At 61.1% G+C, this 20,943-nt stretch overlaps 1 protein-coding gene across 2 annotated transcripts; it reads right to left on the bottom strand.

Annotated features, from left to right (window-relative positions):
* Positions 1 to 9,168: 9,168 nt before the first annotated feature.
* RHBG (Rh family B glycoprotein) lies at positions 9,169 to 19,510 on the bottom strand. 2 transcript variants are annotated; one of them, XM_028090213.2, is made up of 10 exons: positions 19,324 to 19,510; positions 14,070 to 14,256; positions 13,436 to 13,586; positions 13,168 to 13,315; positions 11,593 to 11,759; positions 11,172 to 11,309; positions 10,917 to 11,050; positions 10,424 to 10,545; positions 9,432 to 9,505; positions 9,169 to 9,248 (listed from the first exon to the last, which is right to left on the bottom strand). In XM_028090213.2, exons 1-10 carry the CDS (start codon positions 19,508 to 19,510, stop codon positions 9,180 to 9,182), a joined length of 1,377 nt encoding a protein of 458 aa, XP_027946014.1. In that variant the 3' UTR covers positions 9,169 to 9,179. The 2 variants fall into 2 exon arrangements, with proteins under 2 accessions (XP_027946014.1, XP_087885257.1); XM_088029131.1 differs by having other exon boundaries at positions 9,180 to 9,296.
* Positions 19,511 to 20,943: the final 1,433 nt, after the last annotated feature.

Below are 20,943 nucleotides of genomic sequence, written 5' to 3'. Positions count from 1 at the left end.
TGTTACACACATTCAGGAAACACAGGGATGGTGTTTACTTCTAGAAACTGAAGGGCCTGACCCGGAGTAGCTCTGGGAGGATCCTGAGCAACCAGGGATGTGGTTGTTTCTGGGACAGGACCTGGGGTGGAAACTGAGGCACGAGGGAAACTCTGTGCTGTGTAGTTTACCCTTTTGTGCCTCCAAAGTGTAGTGAAGGAATTACTCATTCAGAAACAATTAAACTTAAAATATTAATTGTTGCATCTTTTTTAAAGGCTGGGGAAGGATAGTGTCTCACCCCAAAGGCCAGAGCATAAGCAAAGCCCGAGACGCTTCATCTGGGGGGCGAATGGGATTTCAGTTCCTTCTGTGTGCCTCTCCCTTCCTCCGGCCTCTGGCTGCTTCCGCCCGGGGTGCCTGGGCCTGGTCAGCGTGCCCTGTGCTCCGCCCGGGTCCCCCCAGGGCCTTTCAGGACTGGCCCCCAGAGCGGCAGCACCCCCTCCCCAGCCAGCTGGCGTTGAGGGCAGAGCCTGGACTCTCAACGGCTCCAGGTCCCTGGGCTCCCAAGCCGGTATCGGCCCCGTGAGGGGACAGTGGTGGCCTGGCGGCTCCGGGCCTGCCCCCCGCCCCCGTCGCTGCTGCCTGGCCGGCGTGGGCCCCCTTGCCCTTCCCGCACGTCTGTGTTCCATCCGGGGCCTGGGCGCATCCCTGCCGCCCTTCCTCTCCCGGGACGGCTGCGCTGAGGGGAAAGGGGGTCTGGCCCCGGAGCCTTCACAGTCTCGTCTGGAAAATGGGGCTGCGGACCGTAGCGCTCTGCCAGGGCGGGGGTGGGAGTTAACTGCGGTAGCGGATGTGGAGTGCCTGGCACCGCACGGCCCGAGCAGGGGGCTCCACGACGGCTGTCACTGCTGTTATTAAATGGGAGGGACCCTGTGCAGTGCACGAGCCGGTGGAGGGGACTCCTCATTACTGCTCCGGCTGGGAATAATGAAGCCGTGGTAATAGCCCCTCACACTCCCAGGCCCACCGACAAAAGGCCCCACAAAGTGGGAAGTGAATGTGCATAATGGGGCCCTTGGGGGCTTCGCCCAGGCTGGGGGGCACCAGGAAGGACCCTCTGGCTGTGGCCCCAGGTGCTGAAGGACCTCGTGCCGGCAGGCCGCCCTTTCTCGGCCTCGGCGGGGCCAAGAGCCTGCAGATACAAACCTGGGTCGTGATTGGGGGGGTCCCTGGCTGGCGCACCCAGCCCCCAGCACCTCGGGCCTCCTGAGGCCGGTGCGGAGACCGACAAGAACCCAAACGAATAGCTGAGATGCGTCCTGCCTCTGCTGGTCATAAAGGACCTGGAGAAAAATAGAGCAGGAAAAGGGGAATGACAGGAAGGACTGGGGTCAGCAGGTGAGTCACAAGTTGAAACAAGGAGCTTGGGGAAGGCCTGACCAGAGCTTGTTCAACTTTGTCTTGTGAAAAGTTGTCCATAAGCACGAAAGTGCGCAGGCCAGTGTGGGGAGCCCCCCGGCTCCCCTCGGCACCTACTCCCCGCACCTCCCCCGAGCTCCCAGGTTAGGCTCAGACCCGAGGTTTTGAAGGACGCCCCACGCCTCTCCCTTCACGGATGGTGTGGTTTGAGCTGGAGCAGCAGGGCCGTGGGAGGCAGCCACGGGGCCACTGGGGAGGTGGGTGTTCCAGGCAGAGGGACAGCAAGCCTGGAGCCATGAGCCTGGGCTGTGGAAGAGCGGCTCCAATTTCAGGGGCTGTGTAGCATTTCACGAGTCTCCTAACCGCTCAGAACCTCAGTTTTGCCGGCTGTGAAAGGGGGCTGGTTCCTTATCCCACAGGGAGTCTGGAGGAGCGGGTGGAGTGTGTATCCCTGAGAGGGTTTACCCAAAGTGTGGTATGTCTTGGTATGTGGTATGTCTGCGGCATGTGAAAAATATGTGGTATGTCAGGCATGTCTGACCCCAGAGAAACTCAGTGACTCGGTGGAGGTGAGACTAGACGCCCCCACCCCCCGGGGCACCCAAGACAAGGTGGGGGTCGGGACGGGGTGCAGGGGAGGTCTCCTACAGAAGGCTACCCCCGGCTAGCAGGCTGCAATGATGGGGAGGAGGCCGAGCCCCAAGCTTGGCCACGCCCGTGGTCCGCCCCTCATCCCCACCCCCATGGATGGGCCACCGGATCCCAGACTGCTGGAGACAAGGGGAGCCCGGAGCTTGAATGGCCACTGTTCTCTGAAGAGGCTTGGTCCCCTTTAAAGACCCTTATCACCACCTCCACCTCCCTCCCAGGGTGATTATCACCCAGAGGGGCCTTTCCTAGGGGACATAAAGAGACCCTCAACTCCCATCCTTTAGGCAGGATAATGGGCCATTCACACTGAGGGGACCCCAGCCCCACACCTGGCCCTCTCAGGCGGCCCGACTCCACCGCCCCATTGTCCCAGCGGCAGGGGGGCCCCAGCCCCCAGCTGGAGCCCTCCTGGCCCTCCCCCCACCTTTCCAGCCGCCCGGACTGGGGCTTGATTTGGGGGAGGTGGGCCTGCCATTCACCCCACCCCCTCGCTCAGAATTTCACTCCTCTCGAAAGCCCTTACAGAGCGATGGGAAAATGGGAGGGAATAATTAGGAAAATCATTAGCGTCTCAAGGCCCATCTGAGAGGGATTAAGGGATTAAAAACCTTGCAGCCAATCTCTCCTAGTTTAAGGTTGTTGTAGGGGTTTTGTTTTCAGGACTTTTTTCCCCTCTTTTCTTCTGAGTTGGGGCAGACTAAAGTCTTGGTGGATCCTTCCTTCAAAAGCTAGAGGAAAAAGTCAAGACATTGAAGTCCGAGTGGAGAAGAATGGGGGGGGGGAAGCAGGTGTGTGGGGGAGGGTCTCTTCCCAAGCTCTCCTGGGCCGCCTTGGGCCACATCTTGGGGCATGAGTGCGCGGGGAGGGGCTGCTGAGGCCGGGCTGGGCCAGAGGGGCACCCAGCCCTGCCTGCCAGGCCACCTTCCACCTGCCCCCAGTGCTGGCTGAGGACTCAGCTGGCTCTCCTGCCCCTGACTGGGTCTGGGATGTTCCTCTACAGAGCACCAGGCAGGCGCTGTCCTTGAGCCGCCCACGGTCCATTTGGGGTGAACCTGTAAACAGCTCGTTACAACACCCTGTGAGGGGGGGGGTCTACAGAGGAGGCAGACCCCGGGCAGTCTGGAGGGGTTAGGAACCCTCCCCTGGAAGAGACGGCCGGCTTCTACGTATGGGCGTTCCCGAAGGCCTGGCACCAGTAGGCCTTCCACTCAAGCACATCATCCCCTTTCACGGGGTCTCGCTGTCTCGCCGACATGGTCCCCCAGCCACAGGAGGAGAAAGTCAAATACTGTGCCACCTGCTTTAAGGCAAACGGGGACACTGAGGGCTGCGGGTCGCTGGGCGCAGAGGCGCCCCTGCGCCCGTTAAGTGTTAGAGTCTTCGTGCCTCCGTCCCAAGCCACCCCCGACTGCTCTGGGACGAAAGGTCCTGACGTCACCTGCTCACACCGGTCCTCTCTCTCACACAGTGGCCTCCCTGGTCCCAGTCCTGGGGCTCCCTGGAGTGAAGCTTGCCCCTCCACTCCTCTGGAAGGCCCAGCTAACCCCCTCCAAGCCTCTGTGGCCACCAGCTCCTGCTCGAGGGGCCCAAGGCGAGGTCGTGGGCAGTGAGATGGAGCAGCCCAAGATGGAGGCGGCCGGCGCCCGGCCGTGGCGCAGGAGATGGACGCTGGCGGCATCAATAATCGCGTTTATTAATGGTCTTAATTAGCAACTGCCAACCAGAAGCCCAGTGCTAATTCCGCCAATAATCGAGGCTCGCGGGGCGTGGACGGAAGGGCGGTGCAGGCCGGATGGCTGGCAGGCACCGTGTTCGGCGTTGGGTCCCGCTCGGCAGAAGCCCGCCAGAGCGGCTGCAGAGCCGGGGAGGATGGGGACCCTGCCCCCCGGCTGCTCCCACTCCAGGGTTCCTTGACCCCCTGTGGGGCAGCCTCCTCAGATGGTGTTGGGACAAAATGAAGCGTGAGCAATTGCGGCGGGGGGTGGGGGTGGGGGTGGGGAGAGACCTCTGTGCCTTCAGAGCCAGAACCAGACGACAGCCCGTGGGATGAAGGCGAGTCTATAAAAGGCCGAGTGAAATGAGCTAGAAGGGGATTGGGAACAAGCCCCGCAGTGTCCTGGAGCCACATTCCTCGCTCTGGGGAGACGGAGGAGGTGGATGGTGTGAGCAGGGAAGGAGGGGATGCTGGGGGGGGCAGCCCCTCCAGCTGACGGCTCTCCTGCCAAGAAGAGCAGGGTGGGAAAAGCGAGTTTAAGAACCCAGGCGATGCCCAGGCACAACAAAGCCGCTTCCTCTCCCAGCCTCTGAGCCAAGCGGGGCCTGCTCAGGGCCCCAGAGACCAGCTGAGCAGGCCCGAGGAGCCCCGGAAGTCCGAGCCGAGGGGAAGGGGCTGCTTTGGGGCGGGGAGCTCTGCCCAAAGCAAGGGCGCCATCCACAAACCCCCTCGTGGGAGGGAAGGTGTGCTCTGGGGTTCGGGCCGGTGGGGGCTCCGGCCACGTGTGGAGATGTGTGAGGACACGGGTTTGCCTTCTTCCTGAGGTGGCGAGAGGAGTTTCCATGAGGCTGGGCAGCCCAGGTCAGAATGCTCTGGAGGGATTCTGGGTCCGACCAGAGACCCGGACAAAGAGCAGCTGGGTAAGGAGCTGCAGAAGGGCCCGCTTCCAAAGGTGGGGGCCTGGGGGCGGGCAGAAGTCTGGCTGCTTCCCTGGCCCCGTGAAAGCCCTCAGCTCTCAGCCCTGGTCCCCTGACCCTGACTCTCCTCTTATCTAATAGCGTCCCAAATGCCAGCCAAGGAGGCCAGGGTCCCCCCTACACCCCCAGGATGAGGTTACTGTGCACATTGCACCTGCATCCCCAGGGAGGCCAGGGGCACAGAAGGGAAGAGCTGCACTGGAGACGGAAGACTGGGCCAGCCCAGAGAGGAACGGGCCTAGGAGGGGGCGGCAGGACCCTCCGCCAGTGTCTTCTCCCTCCTCCCCCATACAGCCCTCTCCTGCCTTCCTGGGACTGGAGGAAGTCTGGGTTTCCTGGGACAGCTGTCCTTTTGGTGTTGGCCTGACCGATTCTGCCCTGAGAGCCTGAGGAGTCCCAGATGTATCACTGATTTGAGGGCCCAGCACCAGCTCTAAAAGAGCTTCTCACCTGAGTGGCATTCGCCCTCAGTCATGAACCTGTGTCGAGGTTCAGGAAAGATGGACTCGGGCCCTGCACCTCGTCCAGCCTCAAGCCTGCGTACCGGACCTCAGCCTGCACGTGCCCAAGAGCAGGGCTCCAGGCTCCTCACTGGGATGGACTTTGCGCCCAGAGCTCCCTCGCCCACCGTCTCAGTATTTTTTTAAGTAAACTCTATACCCCACGTGGGGTTCAAACTCAAGACCCCATGATCAAGAGTCTGAGCCAGCCAGGCACCCCCACCGTCCGAGCATTTCAATCCAGGGTTTGACCGGTTCTGTGTGTTAGCGGGACACAGGCCCCTGGGCTGGGGGTAGAGGGGCGCACCCCTTTCACTTGTGGGAGAGGACTGCGTCTCCGTCATCAGACAAGTTTCTTTCAGTCCTGCCATGGTGCACCTTTCTCCCAGGCCAGACAGGGCCCCAAACTGTGGCAACAGCAGAGGGAGGCCTGCACTAGGCCTGGGGCTCGGGGGTCAGAGAGGACCCCTGTGCGTGTCTCTGTCCAGGAACCTGCTTTGGGGAAACCATCAGCATTTCCCTCGGGGCTCTGGACAGGAATCAGCTCCAGGAACACCTGTACAAGTCCACTGGGTCACTGTGACGTGAGAGAATGGATGGAGATAGGGGAGAGCGGCTCAGTGGGCAGGTCGGGAGAATGGGAAGAACACCAGCCACGGGGCCAGGTGTACCCTCCAAGGGAAGGCACCCCTGCAGGCCAAGCTAGTGAGCAGGGGAGGGAAGCTGGGGGCCTGCCTCGATTTGACCCCTGAGTTAAGCCCCTCTGGGGCAAGGGTAGATATGGAGGGGACAGGTTTGGGGCACCCCTGCCTTGGGCTGGGGCTGGCGATCAGACATTGGAGACAATGGTGCTCTGTCCCAGGGCGCTGGGGACGGCGGCTCCGTGTGCAGTGGCTGCGGCCCCTTTCAGGCGGCGGAAGCCGGCCGCCGAGGGGAATTCTCACGGCCACTAGCATTTGCATAGCCGGCTCGCCCGCCCGAGACATTGGCTCGCATTGTTCCCGCCGGCGCTGGCGGCGGCGAGCACGGGCCGGGGCGCGCGGGGCGGGCGGCAGGGCCAGACAAAGGGGCCGGGGCGCAGAGCCGGGAGGCGGCGGGTCGGGGTCCTGACGGTGGGAGAGAAATATCGGGGTGAGGCGGGGCGCCTGCCGAGTCCGTCTGCCCCGGTGCAGCCACCGACCCCCGCTTCGGACACCCAGGCCGTGTCTAATTCCTCCCCGAGCCGGAGCCGTGCGCCGTGATGTGAATCCCAACGGCACAGCTCAGGCCTTTCCCAGGCGGCGCGGTTCAGGCCAGGTCCTCCAGAGGTCAGAGGCCCGGAGGTACCCCGGGAACCTAGCAGGTACCCCCTTGCCGCTGACACAGAACAGTGGCCACTTCCAGAAACCCTTCCCTCAGTTCCCTGCGGGCTTCCACGCTGACCTCAGTGCCGCCCGTCTCCCCCATCGGTGGGGCCCTGGAGGAGAGCGAGGGCCCCATGTCCTCGTCCATCATTGTCCCCAGAGCTCAGGCGCTGGGGCTGGACAGAGTTCATGAGTGGACAAGCATCTGATTGTGCTGCATTGAGAGTAATAATGGTGGTGATCAGAGGGGCTGTTCCTGAGGGGCAGAGGCCTCATTGTCCTGAAGGGGTGAGGAAAGAGCCCCCTTGGCCCCTGTCCCTGCCGTCTCCTTGACCGGCTCATCGTCACCCTGTTGACCCAGCCTGAATGGATGGGCCACCGTGCCGAGGACCAGCGGTGCTGAGCCGGGCTGTAGGGAAGATGGAGGAGGGGCTCCAGGGACACCTGTATTTTCCTGCCCTCTGAGCTCCCCGCTTGACAGCAGTGATGGTACCATCACCCCGTTCCCCATCACTCCCATCTCCCATCCCCCTCCTGCCCCCATCCCCAAACCGCAGGTGATGGCTGGCTTCATGGCAGTCTGTAGGGTGCCCAGCAGCTTGCTGGGCGCTCAGGACCCAGTACCGGAGGGAGAGGGGGAAAAGCAATGACAAACCAGGCCTCTGGCTCGGGAAAGCTCAGCCCTGGACTGAGTCCCCTGAGCCAAGCTCAGCACTGTCTCCAGACCATGGGCGGCTCTGTGGGGGTGATGGAGCTTGGAACCCTCTGTCCCAGGGTGCTGTTGCGGTGCGGTCCCCACCCTGCTCCTCCATTCTCAGGGACCTCTGGGTGGGCCACCCCACAGTTTCTCCCTTGGAAGATGGCTGGCTAGCTGCCTTCCCCCAGAGAGGGGCTCAGTTGTCCCTTCCTCCAGGAAGCCCTCCTCCACTGAGCGGGGAGCAGTGGCTGGGATAGAGCAGGCCATACTTTGAAGCCTGGAGGAGATGTGGCAGCAGCGTGCCACAATTCTGCCCAGACTGAACCGGGGCACGAGGGGCTCGTCCTTTCGCTGAGCCTCCCTTTCCTAACAGGTTTTCAGGTCCCCTTGAGGACTGCTGGGGGCTGGGGGGTGTGTGGGGCTCCAGTTTAGCGGCTGAGGCCCCAGGGGGCAGAGGGGGGTATGTGGCCTTGGCTCTCCCCCCGCCCCGCAGGGGCTGACAGGACAAGAGACCCTATTGCCATCTAGGCAGTCACCCTTCTGCCCCAGCTCAGGGGCCTCCCCACGACACACCCACCCCGGCCAGCCGTGGGCGGCTCCCAGGAGGAAGGAGGAAGCCGATGGGCCTCGTGGGCAGGGATGGGTCCCCTGCAGCGCCTGTCCCTCGGGGTGCTCCCTGTTTCTCCCCTTTCCCTCAGCTCAGTGCTTGGCCTCCTTCCGCAGCCAAACTCAGTCCCCCAAGATTCCTTGCTGAGGGTGCCCTCTGCCCTTGACCCAGGGCCAGGCCCCAGGAACCTCAAGCCCTCACGTCCCTAGGTCTGAGTGGCTGTTGGTCTTGAGGGAGAGGTCTGTGGTGGGGCCCAGCTCCTGCCAGAAGCCTGGAGGGATGCAGGTCAGGCTGGTGGGGGGTGCTTCTCTGCTGCACAAGATCTGAAGCCCTAGAACCTGCCTGCCATCCGGGGGGAGGCTGGGAACTCAACCAGGCCCAGGGCAGGAATGCTGGGCCGCAGAGCGGAAGCAGGGGGAAGGACACCGGATTGGGGAGAGGGCGGAGGGTCAGGGCCGAGGGCCCTGCGCCGGGGCTGGAGCGCGCTCTGGTGGCCAGAAGACGTCAGGTGGCCAGGGCCTGCCCCCGCCCCCCCACAGCCAGGTTCCTGGCCCTTCCCACTGCCCTCGCCTCACACTCACAGGGGCAGAAGGCGTGCCTGGAGGCTGGCTACTTCCAGGGACTCAGTGGCAAACAACCCCTGTTCCCCTTCTCGGCCCCTGCAGGCTCCCGCGCAAGTCAGCAGTGGGAGCAGCTGCCATTCTGGGGCAGGAGGACCTCGCCAGCAGCGCGGCTGTCCCAGGACAGACTTTCTGGGAGAGAATGAGCTCCCTGTCCCTGGAGGCAAGCAAGCCCAGACTGGGCACCCACCTGGTAGAATTTGGCATTCTTGAGGGAGCGCCATGTGCCCAGTGAGGCGGAAGCTTGTTGGCACCGAGGTCCTTCCCCCCGGCCCCTGGCCCCCCCCCAGGTTTCCAACTTTATGCGTTAGAGCCAGAGAGGAACTCCCCACATTCCCAGTGCACAAAAAGAAGTCGGAGTCCTTGGTACGGGTGGTATTTATCACCCCGACTGCAGGGCCTGGCACACACTTCGCTATAACTGCCATGTCGGATGCCTCGCTAAACAGGCCCCGAGGGGTGGTGGTGTGGGGGGGGGGGCTGAGTTCTCCCCCGACCTCTGCCAGGTGCGGCCCCCCATCTCCCCACCTTCCACCGCCCTGGCCCCAGAGCCGCAGACACTCAGCCTTTCTTGCAGCAGGAGGGACGGCCTCTAGAAAGGAACTTCCCTCTGGTAGCCGGTACCATCTTCTTAAAGGAGACCATCCTCTCTCGAGGGCTAGAAGCAAGTTAGGCCCGGGTGTCTGGCTCCTCTGCCCTCAGGGGGCCCTGGGCTTCATCCTCAGGCTCCCCAGGCACCTGGAGGGCAGGGGTGGGGGAGCAGGTGAAGGGGCAGCTCCCGGGGGGCTGAAGACCACAGCTGGGGGGGTAAGGGGTCCCCCAGAGGAGACTGAGCGGGCAGAAAGGAAAGAGGCAGGTGGGATCATAGAAGGGGAGGCCAGGAGGGAGGGCTCGGGTCTGAGGGGCTGCAGGCACGCTCACCTCCCAGTAAACCTGGTCCTCATAGCACTGGGGGTCCGGAGGGGAGCCCAGGAAGGGCAGCCTCAGCAGGAGCCCTGGTGGGGGGAGGGGGAGGGGGAGGGGCTGGGAGGCATGTGGTCTCCAAGGACACCTGCCACAGACAGAGCACAGCCGGATTTGGGGAGCATCTACTGTGCACGGGGCCCTGTGCCAAGGGCTCAGCAAGTCCCTTCCTGAGCACCCACCGCAGCCCCGCAAGTTGGACCTGACCCCCAGGTCACTGTGAAGGAAACGAGGCCAGAGAAGTCCAGCGCCTCGCCGGTTCCTACAGACAGTCATGGGCCCACTTGTGATGCTGCCGCAAACACCGTTCCTGAGCTTTCTGTGGCCTCCTCCCCAGGAGGGGGGCAGACGGTGTTGATTGAGTAAATAAGGAATTACAAGAGGGAACGAATCCAATCCTGTTGGGGAATGAGAATCTGGGGGGAGGAGCAGGGAGGGGTGGGCACACTGAACCGCAGGTTTTATTTTGAAGGCCCCAAGGAGCGAGGCCAGACACCGGGAAGGACTGTCCGACCGGGCATCAGTGGGCAGTCTGTGTGGGTGGACGGATCTGTGTTCCCGTCCCCGCCCCGCCCCCAGCCGGCACCTACCAGGAACCCGAGCTCGGCGGCCCCTTCAGAGCCTCAGCCTGAGGTCGGGCTGCCCTCTGGTGGGTGGAGTGGGCAGTACAGGGAAGCCAAGATCCCGAGAGGGACCCTGCTCAGCCCCTAGGGCGCCCCGCCCTCCTCTGGGCACCAGAGGGAACAGGTGCCCACTTCCAGACGAGGTTACCCCTGAACTCTACAACCCCAGCCCACACCTGGCACAAGGCAGGTGCTCAATGATTATGTGAGCAAATGAACGTCAGGGAGGTGGGATCCGGTGGCCCTTCCCTCCCCCCCAACACGCTCCTCTGTCTTCTGCGTCCCCGGAGCTCCTGCCAGCCCCCGCCCCAAGCCAAGGTCACTCACCTCCGAGGCCCCCCCCCACAGAAGCAAACGTCAGTGTGACAAACAGCCCGAAGAGCTGGTGCATGGCCTGCGACGTGGCGGTGCGCTGGCCCACGGCAACGAGCGGAAACACGCTGTCTAGGCTGCAGGGAGAGGGGGTAGCTGCGGACCCGTGGCTGGAGCACCAGGTCAGCCCGCCAGCGCACTGCACTACCTCGTGCAGCGGCCAAAGGACTCACGGGAGCCCAGAACACCCTTTCACCCTCATGGGCCCGCAGACACCCAAACGCTTTTCAAGACTCAGTCTGAGGATTACTTTTGCCTGCCCTCTCCTCCGACCCCCGATGTGCAAACTGATCCTAAGGGTCATTATCTCTTCCTGTCCTTATCCATGAACGAAGGAATGAAAATAGACACTGCTTTTTGTGTTGGTCCACAAAAGGAGGAAGAGAGGGAGGGAGGTCACCCTGGGGGGTAATGACCTCAGGGCGGGTCAGGGATGGGGAGGACTCACCCTTCTCCGTAAGCTTCATGGGTGGCCAGCCCAGCCACAAGGACCCCCAGGAGGGCTCCCAGGACCCCAGGCATGCCATGGAGGTTGTGGACACCACATGTGTCTTGGACTTTGAATTTCGCCTCAAGGATGGGCTGGAGGACAGGACACAGTCATGAGTGCCCCTCCCCCCCGCCCCCCCCAAGCTGGTGGAGAGGTGGGAGGGAAGGCGCTGAGGACCCCCTGCTCTGCCCAGGGCGTGGGAGGTGTCTATACCGTGAGGAACTTGTACCCCAGCGTGGAGACCGTCCCAGCCAGGAAGCCAGCTGCCAGGGCCCCAAAGGGTGTCAGCATCATTTCACCTGCTGTCCCCACCACAACCCCTCCGGCCAGTGCGGCGTTCTGGATGTGGACCTGGGGGAGCACAGGGGCGGGGGGCACGGGAGGCCCTTCCAGATCGCACGCCCAGTCGGGCCCCACCCAGTCCACCACAGCGGCATCTCCTGCCTCTGGAAGTCCCTCTGCAATTTGATCTCTAACTCTCCTGCTGTCCTGTGGTCTCCTCCTGCGAGGACCCCACACACCTGGGCCCCGGGCCTGTGCCGCGTCCTGTTCCCCTGGAAAATGGGCCTTGCTGGGTCTCAGATCGCTCCTCCCCCGACCCATCCCTCGGCCTTTCCTCAGCCTCCACCCCTACCATGTCCAGCCGTCCGTGCTCCCCGACCAGGGCCGACAAGGCAAAAGTGCCAAGGGTGCTCGCCGTCAGGGAGTAGTATGTGTTGAGGGCTGTTCGGTGCTGCCCGTCCCCCAGCGTGGTGGGCGCAGAGTTGAAGCTGGGCCAGAAGATCCACAGGAAGATGGTGCCTAAATGGGGGGCAGGCCGGCAGAGTGAGAGGCAGCAGGTTGCCCCTGAGCATGCTCGGTGTCCTCACTCGTGACGTGGGGCTAACACCCCCCAGAGCCGGGGCCGCGTGGGGTGACGTGTAGGAAGCGCTCAGCCCATGGCCTAGCGGCCATGCAGTACCCAGCCAGGGGCTGCTACCAGGGGTACTGAGACAAGAGCCACTCCCCTGAGGACCACAGATGGCTGACATTTTCTTGTTAAGCATCAGAACAGGAAAGAAAAACAGGCAAAGGGCGCTACATGTCAGGCACCAAACTGGGAACTTGATATTCATATTAGGGAAATAATGTGCTTTAAAGCCTCACCCACCCCCTGGGGAGGTGGGCCCTACAAGGTGCAGGAGGGGGCCTCTGTCTGTGGGGCACCCGATGGACAGTCCTGCGCATGCTGGGGGAAGAACCCGAGGTCCATATGTCCTGCCTCCCCGTGTGGGGTTCCCAGGCCAGTCCCGGAGGGTGGGGCGGAGCCAGGGGACAAGGTGAGGGGAAGGCTGGGGACCCCATAGGGTCGGGAGGCTTGGGAGACTGCCCCGCTGTCCTGAGTGGTCTTGGGTGTGCAAGATCACTTCTCCCTGCGGCCCCACGGCCTGCCGTGGAATCCAGCACACTCACACGTGTGTCCTCTGAGCGGCAAGCAGGGGGAGGGAGGAAGAGGCAGGGCTTCCTGCCTGGAAGGAGGGGACAGAGGAGAGCTGGGGTGTAAGCCTCCTGGGGAAGCACGCCTTCTTCGGGGAGCCCCGGACTTCTAGCCAAAACATCCACCTCATTTCACCACAGACCTGGAGGTGAGCAAGAAATACAAAACCAGCCTCTCTTTTTAGTGTGGGAATGGGCACTTTGGTCATTATTCAGGACCACCTATGAAAAAATAAAATCTCAATTTCCTTTCCTGCCCCGTTTGTGAAGGCAGAGAGGGGGGCAGAGGCCCAGGTAGGGGCACATGCTTGGAAGAGAGAGGTGGTGGGGGTGGTCAGACCCGACTGCTCCCAGCAGTGACCTGCGGGGGCCTCTGGGAAATCGCCTGGGGGGGGGGCAGTGAGAGGGGCAGAGTCCTGGAGGTAGGAGATGGGGAGAATGGCAGGGGCGGCTAAGTCTGGCTTCTGACTTGGGGTGGGGGCTGAAGAGTTTTAAGCAAGGATTGGTGCAGTCAGACTTGGTTCAGAAAGGCCCCCCCAGGAACGGGTCTGGGGCATGTGCATACTCCAGGGCTGAGTTCCAAGAACCTGTCAAAAAAAAAACTGCTGACAATGATGAGCACAGATCTGGGGCTCTTGGGACCCCAAGGACTATAGGCAGCACCCTGAGACCTCGCCTGGAGGTGGTCCTCTCTGGCACCCCCGCCCCCGCCCCCCACCCAGGCAGGCCTCACCAATCATGGCAAAGAGGTCGGAATGGTAGACGGAGCCCTGGAGATGCTTGCTTTTCTCCAGCTGGGGCCGGTAGAGGACCCGCGAGAGGACCAGCCCGAAGTAGGCCCCGAACGTGTGGATAGTCATGGAGCCTCCTGCGTCCTTCACCTGGGGACACGGAGCGGAGGTGGAGGAGCAGCCCTCCGCCTCCCCCCTGGCCCCATGCTCTCCCTGCTCGGGGCCTGGCCCTGAAGGTCCCCACCCTCACCCCAGCCCCACCCAACTCACCCCCAGGAGACTGAGGAGCACAAACTCATTGATGCCAAACAGCACGGTCTCCAGCAGGGTCATGAGCAGCAGCTGAGCCGGCCCGGTCTTGCCCAGTACGGCACCAAAGGAGATGAGCACAGCCCCGGCACAGAAGTCTGCGTTGATCATGCTGGGGAGGCAGGACGGAAGGGTGAGAAGGGCGGGCGAGGGTGACTCTGCGGGGCTGGGGCTGGGGCTGGGTCAGGGCAGGAGGCAGGGAGCCTCAGCGCCCGGGCCCTTCCCTGGTAGGCAGGGAGGGCTCATATTGTCTTGCTCGGGGACGAGGAAAGCATTCTCAGGGAGGTTCTGTGACATAGAGAGCAAAGCCCACAGGGGCGGAAGAACCAGATCCTGAACCACCAGCGCCTCTGAACCCCGTCCTTTTCCAGGAAGCTGTCCATCCGCCCAACAGCTCTTGGGTAAGAAGGGGCTTAAAGAGACGGGCAGGTGTGGCTGAGTGTGTGGGCAGCCGCGGGAACAGGCCGCACCTGGGACACATCCCCTGCAGGTCAGGGAGCTGACGGACAGGGCTGGGGCTGGCTCCCCCCACCGGGCAGGGGCCTCCCAGCTAGCCCAGGGCAGGGGAGGAGCCGGGGAGGCCACCGCTGCCCACCTCTCCACGCCAACATGGATGTGGCCCCCGTGCATGGAGTGAAAGAAGCCCTGGACGAGCGTGGACCACTGTAGGGCAAAGGCGGCCAGGAGGAAGGTGAAGCCCACACTGCTGAAGCCATAACGCTGCAGGAAGGCCATGAGGAAGCCGAAGCCCACGAAGACCATAACGTGCACATCCTGGAAACCTGCAGGGGACATTCGGGGCTGCTCCGGCCTCCACCCATCCCATCAGCCACCCTGCTGGGGCTGGGAGGGGGGGAAACTCTCACCAGCTAGGGCCGCCTGGAGGCTGGAGCTGAGCCTCTGAAACTCCCCAGCTGCGGCAGGGCCTCCCAGCCTGGGTCGCCCGTGCAGAGCTGGCCGGCTCGGAGCAGTGGGACCCAGACCCTCTCTGCTGTCCCCGTGTTGGAGCCGAGGCTTCTGCTCTCTTCTCTGGCGTGTCCTTGGGTCTCCTACACCTGCCTGGCAGGCAGTCCTGCCCGAGCTCTCTCCTGCTGCGGTCCCTGCCCCTCCAAGCTCCAAATCATCTCCCCCTTCAGGCTTGGTCCAATTTTCCCTTTCTGCTGGATAGTCCTCCTCCACGTCTAATCTCCATCCCTCAGACTTCAGAATCCGTACCTCTCCATTTTTTTTTTTAAGATTTTATTTATTTACTTGGCAGAGAGAGAGACACAGCGAGAGAGGTAACACGAGCAGGGGGAGGGTCAGAGGGAGAAGCAGGCTCCCCGCGGAGCAGGGAGCCCGATGTGGGGCTCGATCCCAGGACCCTGGGATCATGACCCGAGCCGAAGGCAGTCGCTTAACCAACTGAGCCACCCAGGCGCCCCCGTACCTCTCCATTTTGAGGATTTTAAACTTTTTAAAAATAATTTATGAAATAGCTTTATTTATTTATTTACTTATTTTTGGAAATAGCTCTAATTGTGAACAGGGATTTCCTTGGGGACAGGAACGGAACGGAGCGGTGGGGGTGGGGTGCTGCGGGCACACCAAGCTATTGGCGACCCCTGGATTTGTGCGATATAGAGGCTTGGGGAAGGAGGGTTCCGCTTTTCCGTGCATTTCTTTCTATAATCTGAATATGTTAATTTTATAGACGAATTAGTTGAATTTTTTTAAGTGTCAGTGAGGTTCCTGGACAGGGAGACTATAGCCTTTCTGTTTGCTTTCTGTGATGCATGCGTGATAGACGAGGCTAATACAAATCATCTACGGTGATGCTGGAAATGAGATACATACAAGGAGTTCGCTTCAGTATCCGTGTGTTCTGCACCCCTCCCCCAGCCGCCGTGTAAATAGGGTTTGAGACGTGACCTAGTGAGACCCTCAGCCCGCCTGGCCCTGTGAGCTCTGCCTAGAGTAATTCCGTGCTGTATCTTTGGCTTTAACTGAGAAATGCTAGAGAAGGAGTCTCATGAGTGCTGTCAGAAGTCACAGTGTAAATAAGCTATTGAGAAACAGGGTCAACTCTGACCCTAAACCCCCCTTTTATAGTTCCGCGTGAGAAATTTCTCTTGGAACTTAGTGCTGGCAAATGTCACTTGCCCCAGGAAACCCAGCGGCTTTCCCTGCATTCCTGCAACGGAACTTTACCAGGACCTGGAGTGCCAGGCTCTGGGGACACGGCTGTCACAGCAGCCCCTGTCCCTGCCCTCATGGAGCGTGCAACACAGACCTCAGGGACCCAGGGAACCACTCACACGAGCCTTCCTAGCCTCTGATGAGAACACATGATTGATCATACTTCCCTTTTCTCTTGGCTGCCTGGAAGCTCGGAGCCACACTGGCCTCGCAGCTGGGACGACTGAGGCACTTACTAATCACTGTTCTTCATTATTTATGTTCTGCTTCCCTGCTTTTCTTTTCTCGTACTCGTCACGTTTTTGTTGTAAATGACCTCAAACCTCTTGTAGAAAGAGGCAGATCATAAAGGGGAAAAAATTATGGTCACCTTTTTGTTTCATCTGAAGAAGCACCGACAGGCCAAAAATGTATTATTGAACCGTAGAATGTGACCCATAACTTCGAGAGATGCAAACTTTTTTTGCTTTTTTGTGCTGGGTGTGGGCTGACTGGGAACGGGTTTGCAAGCCCCTGGCAGAGGGTTGGGTGGGTGCTGGAAGCGGGGGTCTGCAGCTCAGTTGCCCCCCCCCAGCTGCCATGGGGGGTAAGGGTCTGGAGGCCCACTGGCCTTGCTAAAAGTCCCCAACACCGTGCCACTTCTCCAGCCCTGTGCACTCCCGAATCACCCAGCTCTCTCTTCCCTCTCAGATCTTAAAACCCAAGAGAAAAGAAGCATCACCTATAAGTCAGCCTGCAACCTAAGTTCTTTGAGGCCTCACTGTCTGGCTTCTTTTCTTCTTGTGCAAACAGTAAAGTTCTTTTGTCCAAGGACAGCAGGACAGCAAAGGCGGCTGGGTTGCCGGGCTCTGTGCCCCTGACGTGCAGAAACTGCCCCAGAGCTTGTCTTAAGTGGCAATAATATTTACATCTCCCACCCTGGGCTTGTTTTCAATCAAAACTCAGTCCCTTGACCTTTCAACTGGGGGAGTCTAAACACTAAGAAATCTCCTTCACTGGGGAACATTCTGCAGACTGTCCATCGGCTGTGGCCACCAAACCTAAGCACCTCTGGTTGGAGAGAAGATAAAAGTCCCCTAGAGATACCCATTACCCTCCCTCCTTCCCTACTGCCTCTCCCTGACCCACTGGATGGCTCCTGAACAAAATAACAAGGAACAAGGGGACCGTTAAAGCTGGATTGTGGGTGGGGCGACTGGGTGGCTCAGTCGTTAAGCGTCTGCCTTCGGCTCAGGTCGTGATCCCGGGGTCCTGGGATCGAGCCCCGCATCGGGCTCCCCGCTCCGCGGGAAGCCTGCTTCTCCCTCTCCCACTCCCCCTGCTTGTGTTCCCTCTCTCGCTGTGTCTCTCTCTGTCAAATAAATAGATAAAATCTAAAAAAAAAAAAAAAAAAACCGCTGGATTGCGTGGCCACGGACAAGCCACTTAACCTCCTGAGCCCTGGTTTCCTCATCTGTAAAGTGGGGCTATAAACATGAGGAGCAGAGAAAAGGGAATGGTGAGCTGGGGAGGCTGCCTCCTCTCACACTCTGCTCCCTCCTGCCCTATTCTCCTATTAGAGGTCACACCCCCTCCCCCACGTCTTCCAGTTAGATCCTGATTCCGAAACCCCTGTCCCCGAAGGTAAGGTCTCAGAGGTGTGTGACACAGGACCCGTCCATACTGCTTTCTTAGACTCTTTCTCATGGTTGCTGCTGTGTCCCATCAACCTGTCTTTTCTCCTCTTTCTTATTTTCCATGACTAGCCTCATGGGACAGGAGGGGCTTGCGCAGCTGGGCAGCCAAGAGCCCTGGCTCTAGCCTGGCTAGCTGGCTAGCCCCATGACCTCTCTGGCCATCTCTCCACACCTGAGGGGAGTGGACCAGACGGGCTTTGAGGGCCCTTCCTGCAGTGAGAGGCCAGACAGAGCCTCAGAGCAGCCATGTCCTTGGCACTGGCTAGTCCCACAGCTCAACACCAGCTGCAGAACTCCTTTCATCTCCCGAACCAAAGGGCCGTGGCTACACCTCCCTCTGGCCCTGACCCCTTCCCCTGGACTCAGGGGCAGGGGAAGACCCGGCTCATCAAAGCCCCAGGCTCCAGAGGGGAGCTTCCCTCCGCCCCGACCTTCCCCCACACCAGGGTCCCAAGTCCACAGGGATAGAAACCTAGGGCAGCAAAGAGGTAAGATCCCCACTCCATTCCCTTTCCTGCAGCCCAGGGAGAGCTGTGTGTCCCAGGAGAGCCCCCCCCCCCCGCTGCAGCAGAGGGGCGACAGGCTGGGGCGTTTCGGGGGGAACCTTGAGACAAGCAGGGCGTCGAGGCCTTGAGTGAGGCCCAGGGGAGGAGCAAATGCGGGGTCCTGGCGGGCAGCCAGGTCAGACCCTTGGACAAGAGCTTACTTCTCTCAGCCTGGGGGCTGTTCCCTCCCAACTCTCTACCTGTCTGGACAAATGCACCCCCTGGGAGTCTGCCATCCCAGCCTCTGTGGCTCACCTTGTGCAGACAGGGCTGACGTGAAACATGGGAAGGAGGAGCTGCAGACCCTCTGCCGAGGACAGCTGGGGGCCTGCGGGTCTGGAGGTCTGGCAGTCTGGCACTTCTTGCTCAGGCCCAGTGCCTCTCACCCTCTATGTCCTCAGCATCAGGAACCTCATTGTGTCGGGGTTGAGACTGGGAGAGGGTCAGGTGGGGGCAGCCTGCCACCAGCTCAGCGTATGAAAAGCAGGGTAATGACAACCTGGAGTTTTATAGGAGACTCACACTCTGGGCCTTGTTTGAATGTACATCCCTCAAACTGAGGCATCCTTCTCCCCATTGCCCTGATGCGGAACACTGAGGCTGAGAGAAGCCGTGCCCAGGAGTGGTGATGAAGTCTAGAGATCTGGTATCTTTGGTCCCAGCTGCTCAGGGCCTGAGCTGCAAGAGGGGGGGCCCCAATCTCTTGTGAGAGGCTCTGTCCCCAGCAGGGGATGTTGCTTGGGATGCTTGAGTCCTAGTCCCTGTTCTGTCATTCACCTGGTGGGCGATCATGAGCAAGTCACAAGCCCTCTGAGCCTCAGCTTCCTCCCGGAGGAAGTGGGCTAATGGCCCTGCCATGCTTCCTTCTCAGGACTGGGGGCTGAAGCTCTGCGGCTGAGCTCGGACTCTGACTCTGGAAGGGCCCGTTTTGAGTGGCTGGGGAGGAAATGCCTGAGTGTCACGAGTCTTGGCTGCCTTCAGAGCGAGCACCTGCCATTACCACCTCCTGCACACCACTCCCTACCTCCCTTGCCAGGGAGGATTCTCTTTCCTGTGATCAGGGTGGAGGCCCTGGAAAGGCAGTCTCTGGAACAGCCCTGCAAAGCTCAATTAGGCCAACGGGGAGGCGAGACGGGGAGCACTTAAAAGCTCAGATCTGGTTTTGAATCCCAGCTCCCTCAACTTGGACAGCCCGAACCTTAACCAGCCACGTAGTCTCCTCGAGGCTGGGTTTCCCCATCTTTGTCTACTTCATGGACTAAATGAGATAATGCATGTGCCGCCCTCAGCACAATGCCTGGGACACCGCAGACACCGAGAAAGGCTGTTATTATAAATCTGGGTCACCTTCCTCCCGGAGCCAGAGGGTTGCCCTCCTGGGGTAGATACAGACGCCCGAGACACCGCGGACCTCGGGCTCTTTGCTCCCCGCGCCCTCACCCGCACTCACTTGGGTAGCGAAAGTAAAATTCATTGTCCGCGTTACTGTGGTTGCCCCAGTGCCAGAGGGCGGCGTCGGTTTCGCGGTTGTAGCGGACGAAGACCGCAAAGAGGATGGCGGTGGCGCCCTGGAGGAGGAGGCACAGCAGGGGCAGCTGGAGTCGCCGGCCCGTGGCGCGGCGGGGGGACCCGGCCATGGACAGGGGCTTCCAGTCCCCGGCTCCGACTCCGGCTCGGGCTCCGGCTGGGGCTCGGGCGCACAGGGCAGACACTCCCCCGCAAGGCGGGCAGGTTCCCCCGGAGCCAGGCCCCGCCCACCAGAGCCAAACCCAGCCCCGCGCCGAGGCTCAGCCCCGCCCCCAGAGCCAGGCCCCGCCCCCCGGAGCCGGACGGAAGCCCACGCCAAGGCTCAGTACCGCCGCAGCTCGAAGCCCGAGCCCCGGCAGGTGCGGAACCAGGGCGGCGAAGGCCTGGGCCCAAGGCCTGAGGTGGGGCAAGGGCCGGGCGGGGAGGGGGCGTCAGGACCCCCAGGTCCTGTCTCCCTTGGCCCAGGTGCGCCTCGCGCTGTTCGGGTTGGGACAGGTCCTTGGAGATGGCCTGTGACCTGCCCTGATGGGGCACAGCTGAGGGACCTGGTGAGAATGGGGGGGATGGGGGAGGACCCTGCCCCTCAAACGTGGTGTTAGTTTAGAGAGTGTTTCCCAAGGAATAAGAGGCCCTTTAAGGCGTGGGCCTGGCCCCCTCCAGGGTTAACACCAGAGACAGTTGAGGGATTACTCAATCTTTTCCCAACTGAAAAAGCCAGACGGAGGAGAATGGAGGTAAAGAGGCGCTGTCCAGGGGCGCCTGGGTGGCTCAGTTGTTTAAGCGACTGCCTTCAGCTCAGGTCATGATCTCAGGGTCCTGGGATCGAGCCCCACATCGGGCTCCCTGCTCGGCGGGAAGCCTGCTTCTCCCTCTGACCCTCCCCCTGCTTGTGTTCCCTCTCTCGCTGTCTCTCTCTCTCTCTCTCTGTCAATTAAATAAATAAATCTTAAAAAAAAAAAAAAAGAGGCGCTGTCCAGGCATTGATGATTAACCCGGCCTCAGCAGCAGAGTCTCTCCCCTGGGCCCCAAGCCTCCTAGGCCTCCCACCCTTGTCTGCACCCCAGCACGCCCAGCAGCTGGCCAGGCTGACAGCTGGGCTCCCTGCGCGCCTGCGTGGATATGAGGAGACCTGGCCTGCCTCAGCAGCTGGAAAGAAAGGAAGCTGGATGGAGAAGGGTCTTCTCGGCCCCGAGTCAGGAGCCACCTGCAACATGAGCAAGGTCTACATCGGCCGGGGTCCAGGAAGAGAGACGGTGAGGACACAGACTGACACCTACTGAGAGCCAGGCTTTGGAGATGAACCATATGACCCCTCCCTCCAGGAGCCACTGTGCAGTTGGCAGACCAACACCTAGGAGGGAACTGAATTCGCAGTGGGGTGAATGTGTGACCTTAGGAAGTACAGAGGCCACGGGGGCCCAGGAGGAGAGGCAACAGAACCCATGGCAGCGGGGATCAAGGTGGGCACAGATATGAGCTGCTTCCTGGGAGGTCATGTCTGCAGGCAGTCTAGAAGGACAACCTAGAAATTGGACAAGCAATG

The sequence above is a fragment of the Eumetopias jubatus genome, unplaced genomic scaffold, assembly GCF_037043125.1.
Source record: "Eumetopias jubatus isolate StellerSeaLion01/CBP00866 unplaced genomic scaffold, mEumJub1_p1.0 scaffold_12, whole genome shotgun sequence".
NCBI lineage: Eukaryota > Metazoa > Chordata > Mammalia > Carnivora > Otariidae > Eumetopias > Eumetopias jubatus.
The sequence above is the reverse complement of the archived record's forward strand: the minus strand, read 5'-3'. Positions and strand labels throughout refer to the sequence as shown.

Excerpts from the sequence above, each read along its gene's own strand:
- RHBG (XM_088029131.1), bottom strand. The coding sequence starts at position 19,510 with ATGGCCGGGTCCCCCCGCCGCGCCACGGGCCGGCGACTCCAGCTGCCC. Across the intron at positions 14,257-19,323 it reads ATTTTACTTTCGCTACCCAA|GTTTCCAGGATGTGCACGTT; the intron begins GTGAGTGCGGGT and ends TGTCCCCTGCAG. Across the intron at positions 11,760-13,167 it reads CGACCTCTTTGCCATGATTG|GCACCATCTTCCTGTGGATC; the intron begins GTGAGGCCTGCC and ends CCCCCCATTTAG.